At 37.9% G+C, this 21,595-nt stretch overlaps 1 protein-coding gene across 5 annotated transcripts in view; it reads left to right on the forward strand.

Moving 5' to 3' along the window:
- The window catches only part of RFX3 (regulatory factor X3), a 292,426-nt gene extending 276,418 nt beyond the window's left edge, over positions 1-16,008 (forward strand). For 4 of the 5 annotated variants that reach the window (XM_081236444.1, XM_081236445.1, XM_081236443.1 and 1 more), the window contains 2 exons: positions 11,149-11,191; positions 15,140-15,744. In XM_081236444.1, coding sequence (XP_081092570.1) covers positions 11,149-11,191; positions 15,140-15,378 — 282 coding nt within the window. In that variant the 3' untranslated portion in view covers positions 15,379-15,744. Of the gene's footprint in view, positions 1-11,148; positions 11,192-15,139 lie in introns of all 5 variants that reach the window. The other variant, XM_081236447.1, reaches the window with a different exon arrangement.
- Positions 16,009-21,595: the final 5,587 nt, after the last annotated feature.

The raw sequence follows: 21,595 nt of genomic DNA on the forward strand, positions 1-21,595 counted from the left end.
CCAACTAACAGAACTTCTCATTTCATTTCATGATGGACATACTGGATTTCTATATCAGGAAAATAATGCTCCTAGACCAAGAAGAGCTCCCTTTCCCCAGAATACTCTTTCAGTATTTCAGAGAACCTCCGTATGAAGTTGGGTTTTCATAAGTGCTTACAACTAGAGATTAGTTTTCCTGAAGTGTTTGGAAGTGGGAAAAAAGAAGAAAATAGAAATCCAGGATCTCGTGACATTTTTTCAAGAACTAAAATGATCACTGTGGACATTAGGAAGGGAGACTCGGCACATTGTTCTCTTCAGCAAAGTCCACCACTGGGCTCTTTGCTTAGCAACAGGTTAGCCTGGTAGCCCAGCCTCAGAGTCAGCTAGGTGTGAAAGGTTCCCTGGCCTAGATTAAGCATGACAGCTCCCCCTGCTGGCCTCCTTGCCATGCTCTATCATCCTGTGCCCACCCCAAGTGGCTCTGGCCTTCCATTGTCTTTCTGGTATTTTTGCTCAGACACAGGTGAAGTTGATGGTTGCTGGTCCTCCTGGTAAAGAAATAGTCCTTGTTTGGGATGGGTAATTTCCTCAATTCACAGGAATTGTTTTCTGCTTTTCACCATCACTATACTAAAATATACTTTCATAAGTATGAGAGATTTTCAGCAAGTATAAGGGCCAGTTCTGATGATCCTACAAGCACTTCAAATCTGATTCATGCTAGTGGTAAAGGTCTGCTTGGTACAAAGAGAACCTGTTTCCACACTTCCACCACCCTTGTCTCTCCAATTAATAATTTCCCAAAAAAGGGAAGTGGTATAATCAAAATAGGTACTTCTCTGACATAATAAATTGATACCATGCTTTCCTGATAGACAGTGAAGGTGGCCTCAGTGGGAGATTATCTTTAGTTAAGAGCACCAAGGTTCTTTCTTTTCAGCCCATAGTTTTATTTACATAAAGGATATGCTGCCAGGCCCAACCCTAGCATTTGCAGGACCTATGGTACCCTACATCATATTTTAAAAGTTATGAATCAAACTAGAAATAAAATCTGTTCTCTCCACCTAGGTTGGTAAATATATCTTGGTAACAGCTTAGAAGGCTGGGTTTAAATTTAAAATTCTTAGGCTCCTCCTAGTTCCATGCCAGAAAATGGTGACATAGATATAGTTGACCCATGGCCCACCCTGTGGCCCCTAGACCATTTCTCTTGTGTGTCATTCCCTATCCTGTATTGTGAAGAGCCTGTGCTCATGCTTGTGGGCACCGCGGTCCAGTGTTCAGGTTTTGTCTGCCCTTTGCAAATAGCTGCACCTCCACACTGGCTCTCCCTTCTTTCTTCTGATGGGTGGACTTAAGGAGAGACCTGCACAGGCCTGAAAGGGGACTTGGGGCTTTAGGCGGGGAATTCTGGGATCTCAGGTAACAGAAGTATGGTCTGGGGGTAGGAGTGAAACACAGGCTCCAGGAGGGCACATCCACGTGGCCCAGTGGACTCCTTGTCTGTGGGGAGGGCCATGACCACAGGAAAGCCAGAGCAGGGCTCTCCGTGGTGTGGGGCTCAGGACAGAGGCCCCTCTTGGTTTGACCTAATGGTAGCATTAAATGTTACTGGTTTTGAAATTACTTTTCTCCTCAAAAGCAACTATGGCCTGTATTCCTACTTCTTCACTACCTGCGTGCTCACTCATGAGTTCTTCTTAGAGCTTTTTTTCTTAAAGTGTAGTTGATTTACAATATTATATTAGTTTCAGGTGTACAGCCTAGCGATTCAGTATTTTTACAGATGATACTCCATTTAAAGTTATCACAAAATAATGGCTATATTTCCCTGTGCTCTAAATATATCCTTGTTGCTTATCTATTTTATACATAGTCATTTATATCACTTCTTAGAAATTTTGAAACAATATAAAGATAGATAAATTACTGTGTTCCCAGGGTGCAGAGGGCAACAAAAAACCTGAACAGTCAGAATCATCATGAAAATATGCTACCCGGGTACAGAGTAGCCAACAGCACAAGTTGCCAGGATAGCTGGCTAGCCTGAAAGGGTAGAACCAACGGCAAATATAGGGCAGAATTTGCCTTGGTGTGAAGCAAACTGGCAGAAATCTTAGCCATCTTAACAGGCTTCAGTAAAACTATTTGGAAATACATAGAGAAGTCCGCTTCCAGAAAAAAAACAAAAAAACAAGGAACACAAGATTTTACCCGCTGGAACATTAACATGCCTTGCGAATTTTTTAAAATCAGAAATCACTTTAAAGTCAGCAATTATTTTTCCTCAGTTGTGAAATCCTGTACCAGTGCTAAATGCAATGCTTTGATTAATTTGGTTCTCATTTGGAAGACATTAAAGAAAATAATAATGTTCTGAAATCCCTTATGATTGAAATTTCAAGACATTTCTCTCCACCATCAAAAACATTCAAAATAGTTGCCACTACCTAATCCTTTTGTGATCGATTCTACTAGCTTCGGTTAATAGAACTGAAATCATAGGAGATTGTGCAGCTATCTAAGGTTTGTAAAGTTCAGAACATTACGAAGTTCAAGCTAAGTACAGAATGTTGAAAGATTAGAATTGGGTCAAGAACTTCCAAATCTGCATGGGAACAATCTTCCTGCTTTTATAGGAACTGCTTTAAAGGCTCTTACTCCTTTATTGACTTCTTAGAAGAACAGAGCGAGAAGCAGTTGGTTAGGTCAAGGTTTACATGTTGACATTCATCTGAGCTCGTCAGCTATTTCTGGTTTTGTGATCATGCTCATTACGCTAAACATACACACACACAACACCATCCTTGTTTAGGACAGCCCTTCTCATGGTATTTGCTTGAGTCATAAATGGCTTGGTCAGTGCATCAAGTGACTTCAACTTCAACCCTAGACTGAGTTTATAGTGTCAACAACCTTAGGTCAAAGCCTAAGGAACACTTCCATTCTGAAGCAGTACTCCTTGTAGCCCCACTCAGCTAGAGACATTTCATTTTGAAATCACCATCTTATGGTTTTAGGCTTAAATGGAATTCTAGGACTTTAGTATTTGAAAATTGAGTCTTGAAGACATTAAACCCTGTCTATTTCATATATGTGAAAACCTGAGGATCAAAAAGTAATTATGTCTGGGGTCACAGGACTGATAGTGGCAGAGTTGGGATTCAAATCCAGGTCAGGCTGGCCCCACATTCCAAGTTGTTCGACACCCAAATTTAAATTTCATATTTCCCATTTAATACCTTTGCAACCTGGGCAAGTTATATATACGTATATCTCAAGAAAACTTGAGTTTTCTCATCAACAAAATAAACATAAGAACCGTTCCTTCACAGGGATGTTGTGAGGACTAAAGTAGGAAGGAAGATGGGTATAGGTTATTAGATATAGGTAGATAGATGGGGTGGATAGGCAGGCAAGCAGACAGGCACATACAAGGTACCAGATTTTTGTTAGTTCCATTTCCTTTCCCTTTCCTTTCCATAAGTATATAAATATCTGAAGTTATGTGTATTAGTCAAGAGGGACTATATTTGATTGCCTTCTACTCTGAATTAGATTTTTTAATATTGATTTTACACTGACAATCCAAGTAATAATGTGTTGAATTAGACCATCATTTCTTGACAATACAAACATAAGCTTAGAAGTTGAAATTAATAAAACAGATAACATACAGGCATGTGAAGGCTTTAATAATACTATATTACAAGGGGAAAATAGCCTGTAGACTGTTTTTGAATGGTGAGTCAAATGATTCATGGAATTACAAAGCATCCAACCACATTATTTGGGATGTAGCCAAAGTGGTAATCAGAGGCAAACTAATTCAGTGCTTTATAAAACACCGCCAACATAGTAGAATGGGGAAAGGAGTCGATTAAAAAAGAAAATGGCAACATTAGGGAGGAAGCATAAACATAATTGGGTCTAACTAGACATAGCTAGACTTGGATAAAATCTTACCAGTAGGATTGATTGAAAGGTCTTATACATACTTGTGAAGTGGGAGTAAGTATTATATATAAAATTATATATGTAAAATTTATGCAAGTTAAAAGGTAAAAGTCCCAAAGAGACATCTAATGTCAGCTAATCCCCCGCTAGCACCTTGGCATCTGGCTGCAGCGTCTATACAGCATGGATCCTCATGGAACCATGGAGTAGTGTTAACACAAGAGGGCTTTCCGAGGTTGTTGGAGCTGCTTGTTGTGCAGTTCAGTGGCACAGGTTGCTCTCATGAAACTGTCCAAAGGACCAATATGTATGTAACTGGTCCTTAGTGTGTAACTTTATCATCAGAGTTTCTCCTTAGGCCTCCATTTGGATGTGGAGCTTAGGGCTGTTCTGGCCTCACTACTCAGTAGCTTTTGATTCCCTCAGTTTTGACTTCCACTTCTTTGTCAGGAATAACTTCCTTATGTGTCATCACTAACAACTTTCAGCTCTGTGATCTTGGTAAACTTTTTGGATGTATGTGTGCTTCTAGTAAGTCTAAACCTTGAAATGCATGCTATGAAAACTTGCAGAGATAGGAAGTTTTATACATAAAATTCGAAGTCTGTACATGAAAATAAAGAACAAATGCCCTTAGTGAGAAATATATTATAAAAAATGAATTTGTGCCTATATACAATACTATCCCACCTCACCCCTAATGAAGAGCACAAAACAGACAAAATTGAGGGGAAAATTACTGTGTTACAAACGGCTTGATCTAGAGGATGTATTTCCTCCAATAGTAGAAAAAAATTTACTGTCAAATGATTTTATTCAGGCAAATGCGACAGTTTTTTTGAGGTAGCTTAGATGTATGTAGTAGGCAGTATAATGACCCCCAAAGATGTCTACATCCTAACCCTGGGAACCTGTGGATATGTTAGTTTACAGATGGACTTAAGGTTACCAATTAATTGGCCTTAAAATAAGGAGATTAACCCTGATTATCTGGATTGGCCCACTGTGATCACAAGGGTCTTTAAAAGTGGAAGAGAGAAGCAGAAGAATCAGTGTCAGAGTGATGTAGTGGAAGAAAGACTTGACCGGACATTGCTGGCTCTGAAGATAGACGGGGGTCACACCCAGCCAGCACTGTGGGCAGCCTCTAAAAGCTGGAAAAGGAAAAAAGAAATTCTCCCTTAAAATCTTCAGAAAGGAATACAACCCTGCCAACACCTTAATTTTAGCTCAGCGAGACCCATTTTGGAATTCTGACTTCCAGAATTAAAAAATAATAAGTTTGTATTATTTATAGCGACCACATTTGTGGTAATTTGTTTCAGCAGCAATAGGAAACTATTAGAGTATAAAAGCTAAATTGCTCTGAACGAAGTCAGTTATTACTTGTGGATTATGAACTCTTCCTCCAGTATATTATTTTTTTCTTACTTCCTCCCCTCCTCTACATACATGTCACTGACATGTCTCCATGGGTGACTCCACCCCAAAAACCATCCTCATCTAGAACTATTCCTTATTTGCTTTTACCAATGGAGAACTTATGCTATTGGACTATCTCTTCACATCTTCATCCAAATTGGAAAAAAAACTCCCCACTAGGGAGGCTTGCCCCATCTAAATCACTAATACATGTAATCTTTTTCCCAGTCTCTTTTCCATGCAATCTTTCCTCGTATCCTAGACTTCATCCCTCTTCACCCACTAATTGACACAAACACCAACCTTTATCTATCTCTGTCTGTACATACAAGGCTCCATAGAAAAGAGAGGAAGATTAGTCTTCCAACTGATTTCCATCTTTAAAACTTGACCCATGTTTCTTTCCCTGTGACCTTCATTATTTGATGAAGCTAGTTCTTAAAGCCTCTGATTCTATATCCTCCCTGTGGCCAAAGTCTTCACACCTTCCTTAAAGACAAAATCTTCCATTCCCTTCACTGTCTGTGAACTGGACCAAATCTTCTAGGGTTTACAAGTTCTTTTAGCCAAAGGCCAGCTCATCATCCATTTTTTATAAAGTTTTATTAGAACACATTCATGCCCACTCATATAACTATCATCTGTGGCTATTTTTGCACTGTAGTAGCAGAGCTGAATAATTGCAACAGGACCATAACGCCTAAAATATTTGCTCTCTGACCCCTTACTAACCCTAACCCCTGTTCTAGACCATACACTTTCATATTTTGGTGCCAGCATGTAAATTAGTTATACATTGTGTGTGTGTGTGTGTGTGTGTGTGTGTGTGAGAGAGAGAGAGAGAGAGAGAGAGAGATTGATTGTATCTGTCTGCCTGTAAATCTCTAAATCTGGGCATACCAGCAGAGAGATTTTGTGTTAAGATGTGGTTTCTATGGAGGATGTTTACCTGGCTGCCCAGATGATGTGGTTATGATTACTCACTAATCCTTCCTCCCCAGGATGGGGTAAACTCTTCCAGCAGGGAAAGCATCCCCATGGGTGAGGTCTTCATCCCAGTCCTTGAACTCCTTCCTTCTATCCCCCGTCTCTGTTTTGTGGGCCCCCGTGAATCCTCACCAGTTTGCTGTCTGAGCCCCCTGGCTTCCTCTGCATTGTTTCACTTTCCAGCTATTAAAATACAAGGCTTGCCTCCCTTATTGTGGAAAGTTCACTGCTGCTGGATCTAACCTGCAGTGGTGTCTGCAGTACACCTGTGGGCTCCATCCTCCCATGCTGAGCCTGTGCTTAGGCCTCACCGTCCTATGATGAATTACTTCTCAGCTGCTTGGCCACAAGTCAGGGTCATACTCAGGGTTGCTCTCAAGGATGCTGCCAATAGTCACATAGGCTGTGTTGACCAGTCTCCCATTTATACTTCCTGGCCATTACTACTCATTCTGAATTTATGGTCTAACAGACTCCCGCTGCCTGCCTTAACCACACATTTTTTAGTCTGCTGCTGTCCAGGAGCATGCTCATTATTTTGACCGGTTGTCAGGGCCTGGAGAAATGGTTTCTAGGCAAGGAGGTCTTTCTTCCTAAAAACAACAGATATGCTTTCTCTATGTTCCATTCTGTTTCTACTTCAGAACGTTCCCTATTTATCTATCTGGCTGACAGGATTTTAACTCCTACGTACATCAAAGGCCATATGCTTTCTACCCCAGAGCACCCTTTAAATCCCTTAATTTATATTCTTTCTTCCATGTAGGAAACATACATACTTTCTCTCTCTCTCTCTCCCTCTCCCTCCCACTCCCTTACTCCCTCCCTTCCTAAACTGATGGTCAGAATATCTGGTCTCAAATCTAACACCACCGTATATCCTTACAATGTTAGACAAATTAACATGTTTTCAATAGCTGCAAGATTAAATCTAAGCTCCTTACCTAGCCAGATTCATACGTTTTTTGTGAGGTGCTGATGAACAGTGACAGGGAAGGAGATGCTTAAGTAGGGCTGTGAGGAAAAGCCTCTCTGAAGAAGTGATATTGAGAAAGTGATACTTGAGGTCATCATATTTGAGAGGAAGCCAACTATATGCTGAACCATGAAAGTACTTTATAAGCTGTAAGACGTCACCTCAGTGAATAGCAGTCCCCTCCAGTCCCCTGTGCAGCAGGGGAAATTACAAAGCAGTAAGAGTTTTTCAGTTTCTGAAGCTATAACTTTTCAGTAATCTCTGGACTTCCTTGCCAACCTCCTTTTTTTTTTTTTTTTTTTTTTTTGTGGTACGTGGGCCTCTCACTGTTGTGGCCTCTCCCATTGTGGAGCACAGGCTCCGGACGCGCAGGCTCAGCGGCCATGGCTCACTGGCCCAGCCGCTCCGCGGCATGTGGGATCTTCCCGGACCGGGGCACGAGCCCGTGTCCCCTGCATCGGCAGGCGGACTCTCAACCACTGCGCCACCGGGGAAGCCCCAACCTCCACTTTTTTATCCAAATCATGTCTCTCCTCCTCTTCTTCTGTTGCCGGTTTGTGCCGGCCTCATTTACGTCCCTATCGTCTCTCTCCTGTCTGTGATGCTGCCGTCTTTATGCCCACTCTCAGTCTTCCCTGCCTCCCTTCCCTTCCTTCCTCCCTTCCCGCTACTTTGACTTGCTGCTTCCTCCAAACCCCTGCAATTGACTTCCCTTTCTAATAACCCTGTGGTTTTAAAACCTTCTTGAAGGTTTCCTAGGCTGCCTTGGTTTTTGGCTAAACTACCTGTCCTTTTTAATATAAACAACTTCTGATACTCACCTTCAGAAAGAGGGAATATTTCCAAATTAATCTGACTGGAACTGGCTGGCAGAGTGCCTAGCACATAATAAGCTCTCAAATATTTTTTTGAATACTGAATGAACGAACTGATTGTCCTAATCTTACCTACTCCATCTATAGGATTAAGGTGGTTTTTTTCCTTAATCACATGTATAGTCTTTTTTTTTCTTGGCTGCGTTGAGTCTTCGTTGCTGCGCGCGGGCTTTCTTTAGTTGTGGTGAGCGGGGGCTACCCTTTGTTGCGGTACGCAGGCTTCTCATTGCGGTGGCTTCTCTTGTTGCGGAGCACAGGCTCTAGGTGCGTGGGCTTCAGGAGTTGTGGCTCGCAGACTTTAGAGTGTAGGCTCAGTAGTTGTGTCTCACAGGCTTAGTTGCTCCACGGCATGTGAGATCTTCCCGGACCAGGGCTTGAACCCGTGTCACCTGCCTTGGCAGGCGGATTCTTAACGACTGGGCCACCACGGAAGTCCTCAAATGTATATTCTTTCCTCACACATAAAATGCATATAAAAACCTTCACCTTCCACTATACAGGGATATCAAAACCTCTTATTCACAAGATTTTTATTTTAAACCTACTGTATGTTGTACATATGGAACTTTGTCATTAATCCCAGAGACAACTATAGGCATTGGCAGTATCTTGGAGATTTTTTTTTCTTCTTTTTTTCCACAGTGTCCCTCACAGTACATGGTCACAAGCCCTCAGCATTGAGTATGCAAATGTTTATTTACTAATGCTAATAATGATTACAGAGATTTCGATTGTTTTTGGGTTTTATTTTCATCATCCTGAGTAATCAGATGTATTCATTCAGATTAAGCAGAAATTTTCAAAGGAAAATCTTTCTATTACGTTGTCATATATTCAGTTAAGTAGCAACTAAAAGCAGTGTTTCTTTTGAAGAAAAATTTCCATATGTGTTCAAAGTTTGGTTTTAGCCACTTTGCATGATATTATTGATCACCGGTGGCAGTAATAATTTAGTCTCAAACAACTTTTCAAGATTTATCAAAAACAAATGGTGTATTCACTTTTTATAGATATGGAAGTATGTTTAGACTCATCACTGCCAACTCATTTCCAGGATTGGGTCTTAAGTGTTGTTAAATACTCACTTAAAAGAAATAAAAATCTTACTCTGTGTGTCAACTAGAAATAGCATATAAATGATCCTTCAGCTTTGGGCATTCTCTGTTTATAGTTCTAAAAATTTAAATAATACCAAAAATAGGTAAAGAATCCTGTTGTGTTTTTTGGTGGTTTTATTATATTCTTTAATTCAAGAAATCCTGTACAATTTAAACTGTGGTTTTTATTTAGACTAACATAAGGTTCTGAGCCATGTGAACAGGAACAACTTCAAAACAACAGTTCAGTATTTATGATTTTATATTTGCTGCCCATGGGACGTAACTATAACACAATGAGGCAGTCTTTCAAACAAATATGCTAAGAGTTGTGCAACCAGGAGGCCCTTGTCCCCTTCAAGGCAGTCACCTCGGGAGGCTACACATTGGTTCAGTAATACTGCCATGGCTTAAAGTGATGTGGAATGCCTCTTTTTAAACTGCCTCTGAACTGCTAAGAAATAATAAAGAGTAAAATGACACATTATTTTAAATATCTTGAATTGTGGCAGAGATGCATTTAAATTTGTTAAGTAATCAGAAATCATCTCAGGACCAAGTACAATGAATAAAATGTGGAGTGTTTGGAGTCACAGTTTGACGTAAAACAACAAGATGGGCTTTCTTGAATGATACATAAACTAAACGACAAGATGGGCTTTCTTGAATGATACATAAACTAACTCTTGAAATTGATTGTCAAAGAGGAATTCCAGAATCTTGAACCTTGGAATAAATGTATAAGCTCCCAAGGTAGCTACTATGAAGAACAATTCATATTTAGGTAAAAAAAAGAAATTATGTGTGTGTATGTTTGCAACATAAGATCAGTTTTATTACTTTATAGACATATGTTGTAGATGAAAAAAATACTCCTGTCATGGAACTCTTTATAAGCAAACTTCCGAATGTAAGTAGAATTTCTCTCTCACCCTTTCTAAGCTTTTTGAGAAACCCGAATTTCTAATAATGACTTATTCTGAATCTTCAGCTTTAAAAAAATGTAATGTTTACCATTTAAAAAGCAGGTGCTATGAGGTTTCACTTCACCTTTTTCCTATTAGCTTTGTTACCTCTGCTCTTCAATTTTTTATTTATGTTCACCCTGAGACTCTCAAGATATATTTTTTCACTGTAAAAATACCATCAAGCTTTTGAACTAAGGTAGCAAATGAAGTCTAAGATGAAGGTTATTAATTGTTCCATATTGTTTTAATACCTTTTTTGTTGCATTAATAACAATCAGATGCCTTTCTTTTTTAATTTGGGACCCTGTTATCTTAGTAAATAAAAAGATCAATTACAAGAAGAGAAGTCTCAAAGATTTTGTAACCATAAATACTCTCAGTGTTGGGGCTCCTATTATGTTTTTCATTTCTACAAATAAAAACTCACAAAAACAGAGTTCAACCAAGTGGCTGGACCATGTTTCTATAGTGTAGACTCCGGGTGGACTCACAGACAGTTAATGGGGGTGGAGCTGATGCATCCTGCTTCGTCAGAGCTTTTCCAAATTCTACCACATCCATCTTCATCCAGGTCAGCCAGGCCCCTATTGCTTCACTGCTGAGTTCAAATAATAAAAAGTAAAATGGAGCATGGAAGACAGAAAATTGTTATCCTTTTGCAAAGAGGCTAAGACAGCTAAATTGTGACACAATTTAAACTGTTCAATTTCGACAGGTTTGATTGGAAAATTAGGTGACCTGTGTAGTTAGAGATCAAAATGGTCACTAGTTTACAGTTTTAAAAATTCGTAGTGTGGTATTTTTACTGCAGTCTCTGAGAATATTAAATAATATTCTGCTTGGTAGTAACTGTTGCACAAATGACTATTGTTTTGCAGTTTGGTGATTTAAATGCTGTGTCTCCTGGAAATCTGGATAAAGGTAAGAATTGAAAATAATGTACATTTTTAAGGACTTTTTTTGAGTAAGAAATTCTCATAGAGGAAAATGTATATGTGTATAGCACTTTTATTTTGTGGAAATGGCATACAATCCTTGATGAATATGACAGTTAAGTCTTTTGGAATCTTTTTTATTTCTTCATTTCTATGCTTTCTTTATGTTACATATATTAAGTGCAAGAATTGAATTTAAATACAGTTTAATAAACTCTTCTTGATTTTTTTTGCCTGCAATTAAGTACAAGTAACCAGAAATTATTTCTGGCTTTCTCCAGAGTCCTGAAAAAAGTGACAAAATTGGGTCAAATATTTTTATTTAAGGCCCACCAGGCAAGAAAAAGATTCCTCAGCCTAATCAAGTCACCAATTCACACTTTTCAGTGGAAAAAGAACTCAGAGATAACAATGAAGTTTACTATAAAAGCAAGATCAGTATTGGGGTAGATGAAAAGGATAACATATATACTTCTTAAATTTTCATATCAGCATTGCCACTCTAATATGACAACACAATATATAATTCTGAAGAAACTCACGACCTATAAAAACCACAGAGTAAAAGGAACAGGGCTCGAAGGAAAATGAGGTTGGAATAGAGTGCTCACAAAGAAAAACAATTCTGAAAAAAATACCAGCTCAGTTTTTTTTTTAATGTAAAATTTCTAATAAATAAGCACTGCAGAAAAACCTTTTTTCAAAAAACAAAAACAAAAAAAGTGAAGATTTCTTGAGGTTTTAATGAATTGAGTTCTGGAGTCAGGGACAAAGTGTACATAGATTGGGGAGAACTACACCATTATCCCTTCCAGGACAGAGCCAGAGCCAGTGGGGAAACTGAGGCATGAGGAAGCACGTGGGGAATCCGCACACGAAGTGCCACACTGTTCTCTGCAGCATCCTGTACTAGGGTACTCCGTGTTCAGCTTCCGTGCCTCCTTGGTGATGGAAGACATTCACATGCCGGGGAAAGTCCTGTGTGAATCAACATCACTCCCACTTTAAACTCCTATCACTATTTATCAACTGTGTACGCATTAATTCCTGTTTTAGCAACATGCATAATAGCAAAACAGGAAAAGTAGAGAACAATAGTCCCAAAACATCATTGTTGCAAATATATACTCTATAGGATTAACCAAAGAAACATCAGAGAGGCAAATCAATGATGAGGCCAGTTTGTAAATTCAGAGCAGGAAAAGTGGCTGTTGAAATGCAGGCCCAACATATAAGGCAACCCTGATGATGCACTGACACCAAAGCCTCATAATTCAAATTTGGGGATTTCATCCCAGGGTGTCTGGAGGTGTAGTAGGAATGTCGCTCCTGGGCCAAACACTGAATGGCAGCCAGTCTTCTTTGTCAAGCGTTGAACCAAAGTCTTTGGTAAACTCCAGTAGCACCTAGTTTTAGTTTTTGTGTACCAAATTCCCATAACTTCAAGTAGGTTCCCAGGAAATGTCTTTTGAGTCTTTATAGTAGCGTAAAATGTCTGTGGGAACTAGAGAAAGGGCTTGCTTTTGTGATTGCTTTGTAGCCTATCCACAGGAACCCTGTCACTCACAAGTGGACCTGAAGCATCGTGGCCTGGAGCACTGGAGTGTGTTCTGTCCATCTCCCTTTCTGTCCACAGCAGGGTAGATGAAAGGACACCCCACTCTCTCTCCACTTGCCTGCCTGCTTGAAATGTTTTTAGTTTTCTTTTGCTGCTGCCTCTTTTATTACTTTGACACTATTTCTCAGTCACAGAAAAGTTGGTGGAGAGGGAGCCAAGAAGCAGTGTGACTTGCCCTCACCTTCCTCGGGTGGCTCTGCTGGTCCCATTCACCTCTAGACTGGATGCTTCTTGAGAATTAACCAAACTAGCATATTCAGAACCTAAGATTTGAATGTGAAATCTTTAGGAAATTTTGGGGGGCTTTTTCCACAAAATGAGAATTTGATTTTTTTCTGGATAATAAAAGTAACAATAGTTATATATAAAGATTTCAAATAATGCAGAGAATTAGAAATTATAGAAAGTAAAAACTTCATAGTCAAAAGCCAAAGAGACTACCACCATTAAGAATTCAGTGTGAGGATCCTTCCAGACCTTTTGTTTGTTCATATGAAAACAAATACAAAAAAAAAAAAATGCAAAAGTGTCATACAAGCATATTTTGATTATATCCTCTTAATGAAGCAAATGTCTATCAAATGTAGTCCTTTCCGGCAGCTCACCAACCCTTCGAATGTGCTTGTTCAAACAAACTGTAATGCTATCCTCAAGTCCTTTAGCGGAGGCGAACGGTAACCGGATAAAGCAGGTGGCCAAGACAGCTTACCTCGTCCCAGAGAACTTCTCTGTTTATCGTTCAGTGCATCACAGACACCATTTCTAGTCAGTACATCTAATCTCAATCTTTTTAATCACACAACATTCCCAGAAGACGTTGCTCCGGCAACTGCACAACTGTACAACCTGCACCTTATATGGAGGCCCTGTTATTCCTCACCACTTTTCTCTGGAACCATCTTTGCACCAATTGATAATAAGAGAAGCAACGTCAGGGAGCCCATTTACGCCGAGAACTGTATTAGCAGAACTGCTGCAGGTGTGCCCCCAATGGTAAAACTAGACTCAACACCTCTTAGACAGAGTCCAGCTGACTTTGCAGTAACTTGTTACACACTCTTTGCATGTGACATGCCATAGAATATAATGGAGATCTGATTCTGTTAATACAAAAGTCACCATAATAAGTCAAAAATATAAGAGTAAGTATAGATATCTTTTATTTATAGATGAGTTTTGGTGTAATTATGTGTGGAGGCTTTTTTGGTAAACAATAAAACATGTTGAGGATGAAGTAAAAAAACTTTTTTTTTTTTTTTTTTTTTTTGCCTGTGCCACGTGGCTTGTGGGGTCTTAGTTCCCCAACCAGGGATCGAAACCAGGCCCAGCAGTGAAAGCACAGAGTCCTAACCACTGGACCTCCAGGGAATTCCCAGTGAAAAGATTTTTGAGGCAGAAATATATCCCTAGCTGTTTAAAAATTAGCGCTTATGAAGAGGTATTCTCTCTACTCCTCTGAGGAGAATCTTACACAGTAGTAAAGCTGTGTGAGAGCATTTTCTCTCTATGCTGTGCTTTTGAATTTTAACAATGCATGCTGGAAAAAATTAAATAGTATTCCATTATAATGATGTTTTAGTTAATATAAAATGTATTAAAATTTGGAGGCAACAGTGACTATTTATACACCTAATTTCCAGATATGAATGCTAGCTGTTAACAGAGAGTATCAGTGTTGCTAGGAATGGAAATTCACTGTACATTTTTAATCTGATACTACGGCCTCAGTCTTCATTTTGTAATAAAAGTTAAGGGTCTAATTGATATTGTGATCTACAACATTCATGTGCACAGTAAGTCTGTAAGCAGCCCCTGCTATTCATGCTATAGTCATTTTGTGACTCAACATAGGTCTCACCTACATTAACATCAGCACAGATAAAATTTATATCAGATGTAGATTTTCAGAGGAAAAACAGATTTTTTCTTTCTTTCTTTTGTTTTTTTTTATAGCTAGCATTTTTCAGCGCAATACATTCCCCAAAGCCAGCGTAGTGTACCCAAGTGACTACTTTATAATGACACAAATTATGCCACTATTTAATGTAAAAACTTTAGGGAACTCCAGAGGTCTTCTTAAAAGACCTATTAAAGATATCAATCACCAACCCAAGAATAAATTACCTTTGCTGTGTTTAAAAGAATAGAGCACTGACACAGGTAAAATTTGTTGAAAGGAAAACCCACAAGCTTTGTCCCCCAAGAAGGACTAAGGAGTTGCTTTCTCAATGTACTATATTAAAGTGTTCCTAAAGCATTTGTGGATTGCTCTTTTCCAGTTTGTCTTCTGGTAATAGTCTTGGTTTATTTGTGCAGATGAAGGCAGTGAAGTGGAGAGTGAAATGGATGAGGAATTAGATGACTCTTCAGAACCTCAAGCCAAAAGAGAGAAAACCGAGCTGAACCAGGCATTTCCGGTAGGCTGTATGCAGCCTGTTCTCGAGAGTGGTGTGCAGCCAAGCCTCCTGAATCCAATTCACAGCGAGCACATCGTCACGAGTACTCAGACTATCAGACAGTGCAGCGCTACAGGAAATACCTACACTGCAGTCTAAAGAATATTAAAGCGTATTTTTCCAGCTAACATTAACCCTGTTGATATTGGGCTTAAGTTGAAATTTTAATAAGCCTGAAGGTCAACTGTTGTCAAATTCTCTGTGGTGAACATTACCTTTTTGGAGTTGTGAAATGGAATGGGTGTATGTATTTTGCCAGGTCTTTTTTTTTTTTTTAATGTAAACAAATTATTTGCTTCTTAATAATGAGTTTTTTTTCCTTAGTTTTGGGTGTCAAGAAGGATTTTTACAACACTTAATGTCAATGTTTTTGTTTTCTTATAATTAAAAAATAATTTACATTTTTTGTAGCTTAAAATATTTTATTGTTGATTGTTAGTCTTGGTGTATGATTTCATGTGTAAGTTTTTAATTAGATGCACTTCTGTGAAATATCAAAAGAAATGATTTTCTTTGATTTACACTGGAGGCATGCCCATTTGGCAGCAGATGCATCAAATTTGCTTTTGAAAGGTGCTTTTCATTGGACAGAACCACAAGACACTATTTTCATAACATTTTGGAGTATGGAGAGAGAATACAGAGCATTTTTATTATAGTGCTAGAGGGTTGGGAAGGTCATCTATTTTTCTCTGAAGAAAAGTTGAGCTGTGCATTTATCAGTTCAGAGTAAATGACAGAATTGCAAGAGATTATGCTAATATGTACATAATTTGTGTACATAATTATTAAACCATGTTAATGCAAGCTTCCGTTAAATATTGAATTTTAACTGTTATTTGCATACCAATTCCTCTGTTTATAGACTACTGATTCTGTATTTGGGACCACTGCACAGATGCATTCTGCTGTTGAGTGGGGCTGTTATAGTTAGATACTGAAACTGAAAAAAATGACTTGACTTTTTTTTTTTTTTTAAGTGTACATGCTACTTATGCTGAGCTGGACATACAGGAAACCATTCCATTTGAATGACTTTCTTTTATTCCAGGTCTTTTTCCTAATAGTAGTTCAATATGCTGCTATTATAAAAGAAAATTTATGGAATGCAAGGAATGTAGCAACCTGCATATCGTTATTTCCTTCAAAAATATTTCCTGGTTTCTAAAGTATGTGGATTTAAATTTTAAACAGAACCTGAAGGCAGTGTAACTGGCACACCTCACTGTTGCTTATCCCCAATTCTGTAGGATTTGGATAGGTGGCTGGATGGACCAGTGCCGTTGAAGAATGTACATCAGGGATCATCGTACCTCGGCTATTACATGGTGCCTTAAAACAGAACTGAAGCTAAGGTTTAGTAAGGCTTATTTTGTTCATGTGAATTCCTCTTCAATCCATTTGACAAGGTGTGCCTGTCATTTTCAGATTCCCAAAGTAAGGACAGGTAACATGTTCTTCAAAGGAAATTTAGGGCAAACAAAGCAAAACGAAAAGACAAAAATCACTTCCCCTCTTTGAGTGACCGTGAATTTATTTTTGTTCCTAGAGCTGAATATTACTTGATTACAAATCACATTGCTTAAGGATTAAGGATCAGATTGCTATTGTGAAATAGCAGGCTAGTTTTAATTACCAACTTTGTTACAGAAAATCATATATATTTTAGACCATTCTTATCTAGTTATAACTTAAGAAAATTAACACAATAAGCAGGTACTTATTGAAGTGCATCTTTTCAGTCTAAATGTTTCTCTGTGTGTCTCAGTGTCTGTGTGCCCACATGCACACGCGAGTGTCTGTGGGCAGGAGTCAGCTACCAAGTCAGAAGGTGAGATCCCAGAGAGGATACACCCATCCCTACTTTAATTTACATGAAAAGCAAGGTTCTTTTAAGCTCTCAAATTATTAACCAACAGCAACAAAAACAGGCACATCCATTTATTTGAATAGTTCTAAAAAAGCTAATTAGCAAAAATAAATAATACACAAATACATAGAGCCAAAAAAAGAGAAAGCACAAAGTGATTTACAGATTATTAATGAGGCCTATATTACACTCAAGACGTTTATCTTTCCAGTTTTATTAGGGTAGGGAGGGCGGGGGGCGGGGGTGGAAAGGAGAGGGTGAGCCAGTCTGTACAGTTGAAAATACCAAATGGCTTATTGGGTAACATGCAGTACATTTCAACTGTTGTTACTTGATTGCCTTAGACTACTCAAATAACTAAGATCAACAAAGCTTCTTAAGTAAACTTTAAATCATTAAGATATAATTTTTAAAATCAATTCAAATTTTGTATCATACAACTCACTCACATGTTTGAAAGTCTTCACTAGCATCCTAGCATCACCTTCATTTAAATGTCATTTATATGATCATTCCCCTTTTTCCTCCCCTAAAGGCAATGAATTTGCACTATCACACACACACAAACGCAAACAAACACCTTAAAGCTGCAAAGACTGTGTATCTACTTCATCGTGCATTAGGAAAGGTTTACAGGTAAAATTAAAATCTAAAAAGGAAAAAAATTCTTCATTTTGATGCTCCTTTCTGAATTTTTTCACTTCCCTATTCACAACCCCCAGAACTTTATTATATCTGTGTTGGACCAAATGTATTTACTGGTTTCATCTTGTTTATTGAATGATTTAAAATGTATTTATTATCATTGTTTAATTTAATGTTGGATATATTTGTCTCATTAGAGGAATCTGATAATGGCAAATTTAGATTGATGAAAGTTAGGGATTGGGCACCCTACAGGATTCAACATTTCTTCCAATTGTTCATGGTTTGTTCTAAATTAGGACAGATTAGAGGAATTAAATATTATTAACTTGTCTCACTAAAAATATTCTAATGTCTTTTATGAACACAGTTAGGAACATTAATTCTTTGTGACTAGGGTAGGTAGTTCTGATCAATAGACAAAATAATGTCTATGATCTCTGCTATTTACAGTTATCTGTAATCCACAGTAAGACACACACACACACACATATATATAAGATCTCACACACACACATCTTAAGCAATTTCAAATTTAAATTGTGAAGTATATTAGAAAATAAAAACATCATAATTTATACAATTGAGCAAATTGGAGCAAACATTTATTGAACATTTTATTTTCATTTTTTCTGTTCACTGAAACTGACTTTTCTAAATAATATTATGACACTAACATTCTCAGAGTAGATTTATTGACAAGTGGCAAGTACACCTTTTAACGACTTCTTAATATTTCTTGACACTGTAATTAAACACTAGTCATGAAAAATATCTATGTAGACCTAGTGCTATGCTTTCAGTGAGGAAAAATGTGAGGAAGGCATGTTGGCTACTTTTAAGTTTCAAGAAAGATATTTCTGTGTAATAGGATTGAGTATCATGGGTATAGTTTGATCTTCACATACACTTTGAGAATCATACCCAAAAGATTGGCATTCACAAAGCCAGTGAACAATGGGGTGAAATGGATGAACCATCTCCTTGGAACACAGGGCCCAATTTTAAATTTTTTCTTTGGATATCAAGTGGCTGGTCACTTTTTCAGGATTCTCATCCAAACTACGCTTGGACTGACTGTATAAGTCTTACTGCCTTTACAGAAATCTGCTTTCCTTTTTGTGCTTTTTCTTGTACTGTATAGCACGGTTCATGCACCTCTCTTTAGATGGTGTACTTGAAAAACAAAAGTAAATTTTAGAAAATGATTTTTAACACTGCATACCTAAAATGAGTAGTGTGCAACATTGACTGCCTTTGATTTGTAGTTAGATGAGTGAAAAGGAACACGTTCTTGTAGAATGCTGTTAAAGTCATTCAGGACTGAATACGGTTTTATTACCGTAATCATGAACCTTTTTACATGAACGCACTCTCTAGAAGTGCTAAACGTGATGCATTTTCAAATTTGAAAAATTCTTCAGATGATATATTTGAAACATCTAAAATAATGCTGTGCTTGAAATATTAGTGTAAAAGAAAAAAATGTGGGTCACTGTGATGTTGGTCCTCCCTGTGTGGACACAAGTAGAAAGTAAAAAACTGGCAAGTCACCTTTGTGTGCAATTTGAGGCAGTGGTTATATTCAACAAATTGACCTTTGTTATAACCTCCCCTCCCCAAAATTCTTGGTGAGAAAATAGCAATCATCAAAAAATTGAAGTTAGAACTTGTGATTTGTATGAATCACACCAGAACATGGGGGAGAGGGGTTGACATGCAGTGCTATTGAAAATTAGGCTTGTCACTAGATCAGATCAACCTCCATGTGTATGGTTAGAACAAATCAATTAATGGAATCCTAGTATTTCTGCAACTTTGGTGATTTTTTTAAAACTGGAATAGAAGCATTAATTCAGTGCTTAGTTCTAGTGTTAGAAAACCCCTTTGATGTAATGCCTTGTATTAACCCTTTGAGCATTGTAAGATATACAATGGGGGACAAAAGCCTTTCAGATCATTTATTTAGACTTAGACCGGTAAAATATACTCTATATCCAAATGTCTAATTATGCTGTTTTTTAAAGGGGGGGTAGGAAGAGAAAGTGTTTCCACGCTGAACACTTGCATTTTATATACAACTCTTAATTTTCTTCAAGAGGGCTTGATATATTTATTCCCAAATATTCACTGCCATCTAAGTAAGTGTACTGTTTACAGAAAAAAAATCAACTTTTCTAGCATCACATCATGACTAGAAAAGGAGGACAAATACATGGGCCTGTAGACCTATGTTGTAACTGATCTCTGCACATTGAAAGTACCTAGATTGCCTTTAAAAGGTATGATAAAGAAAGGGTTACATTTCTTTCTTTTCTTTCCCCCCCCCCCCAAACAGAACAAAAGATCTCGTTTATTTAGCTTTAGAAAGTACAATTGTAAGTGAAGCCTTAGGAAGAAACGAGTTCAAGTGGATAAAGAAAAACTGAACTATGGGGCAGGTAAGCTATTTGGAGTTAGATCTCTCATAAAATATTGTTTGGGAATTTCATATAGGGCATAATTTTATCTATGCTCCAATACTTTGTCAAAAAATTATATATAGATAGAATGGAGAGCAAAGCACTTGATTTTAAGCTCATCTGTCAGGAGATTCTATGACTACTGCTTCTGATATCTGTAAATGCCAGTCTGCTTACACAATTGCTGACTTTGCTCAAGGGCCTCTCTGCGTGCACTGGGCCCCCTTTGTCCCCTGTGAGAGGGAACATGAGAGCAGTGTCGTCTGCAGATGTGCTTGCGCTGCCCTAGCCGGGCGCTCATAAAGAGTGTAACCTATTCCGATGTCTGGTGAAAGGACATCCATAGCATAGTGCAAGTTTGCCGTAAACATTGCTTTTTTAGGCAGTTTAGGAAGTCAAACCATGCAAATTACTCATGTGTTAACATGCAATACTCAAAGGGTTTTAATTTAACTCTCTTCTTTTGAATTCTTCATGATGATTTACTGTAAATGCTTCTCAGTTTGCATGCCTTGATCATTGCTGCTAGTGATTTTATGTGCCAGTAGACCTGAGTTTAGTTTACCAATTTTACTTAAATAGTAAAAGCCACTTACAAAGTGACTGCCTAGGATTTTTTTTTCCTTTGGTTTGAAGTAATTGGTAATATGTCCTATTTTCAAAAATGTATTTTGTCTCTTATTTGGTTCTGGTATTTGATCCTTCCCTCCCCCCACCCCACCACCACCTCTTTCCTTTGTTTTTTTAAATAAATTATGATGTTGGGATTGGAAGCCCTGAGTAATGAAATCTTTGGTAAGAATTGTTTATGTAGCTCAATAATGAGGACAACAAATCTTTATTAGAGGAATTATGATTCTGGGGAGGAAAGAAAAAGTGAAAACTCCCATTGACAGTTGATAACCAAGTAAATTTTTCCTTCAATGAATTAATACTTCTGAACAAATAATTGCCTTGTTTTAACCTGCTAAGCACGATTTTAAATGACCCAATAAAGGAGGTATTGAATTTTATTCGTTTAAAAAGCATCTTTTGTACCAAAGCAAATTTTTTTCTGTACTCATCTCCATCATCAATTGGGACCTATGGTGGTGACCAGTGCATTGGTTACAGAAACTATAAGTGAGTGCCTTGAGAAAACTTGGAAATTTGTGCCTGGGGTGTTAAACTTTTAATTAGGTTAATTGTAGTGCTTACCAATCAGTAATTCTACTATCACTCAGGGCTTTCGTACCTTCTAGGTAAAACTTCTTTAATTGTGTTTTTTTAAAATACTGTATTTTTTTTTAAGTGCCATCATTTAAATTTCACTTAGTAAGTGGCAGATTACATTATTCAG

The sequence above is a fragment of the Mesoplodon bidens genome, assembly GCF_964165515.1.
Source record: "Mesoplodon bidens genome assembly, chromosome: 6".
Classification (NCBI taxonomy): domain Eukaryota; kingdom Metazoa; phylum Chordata; class Mammalia; order Artiodactyla; family Ziphiidae; genus Mesoplodon; species Mesoplodon bidens.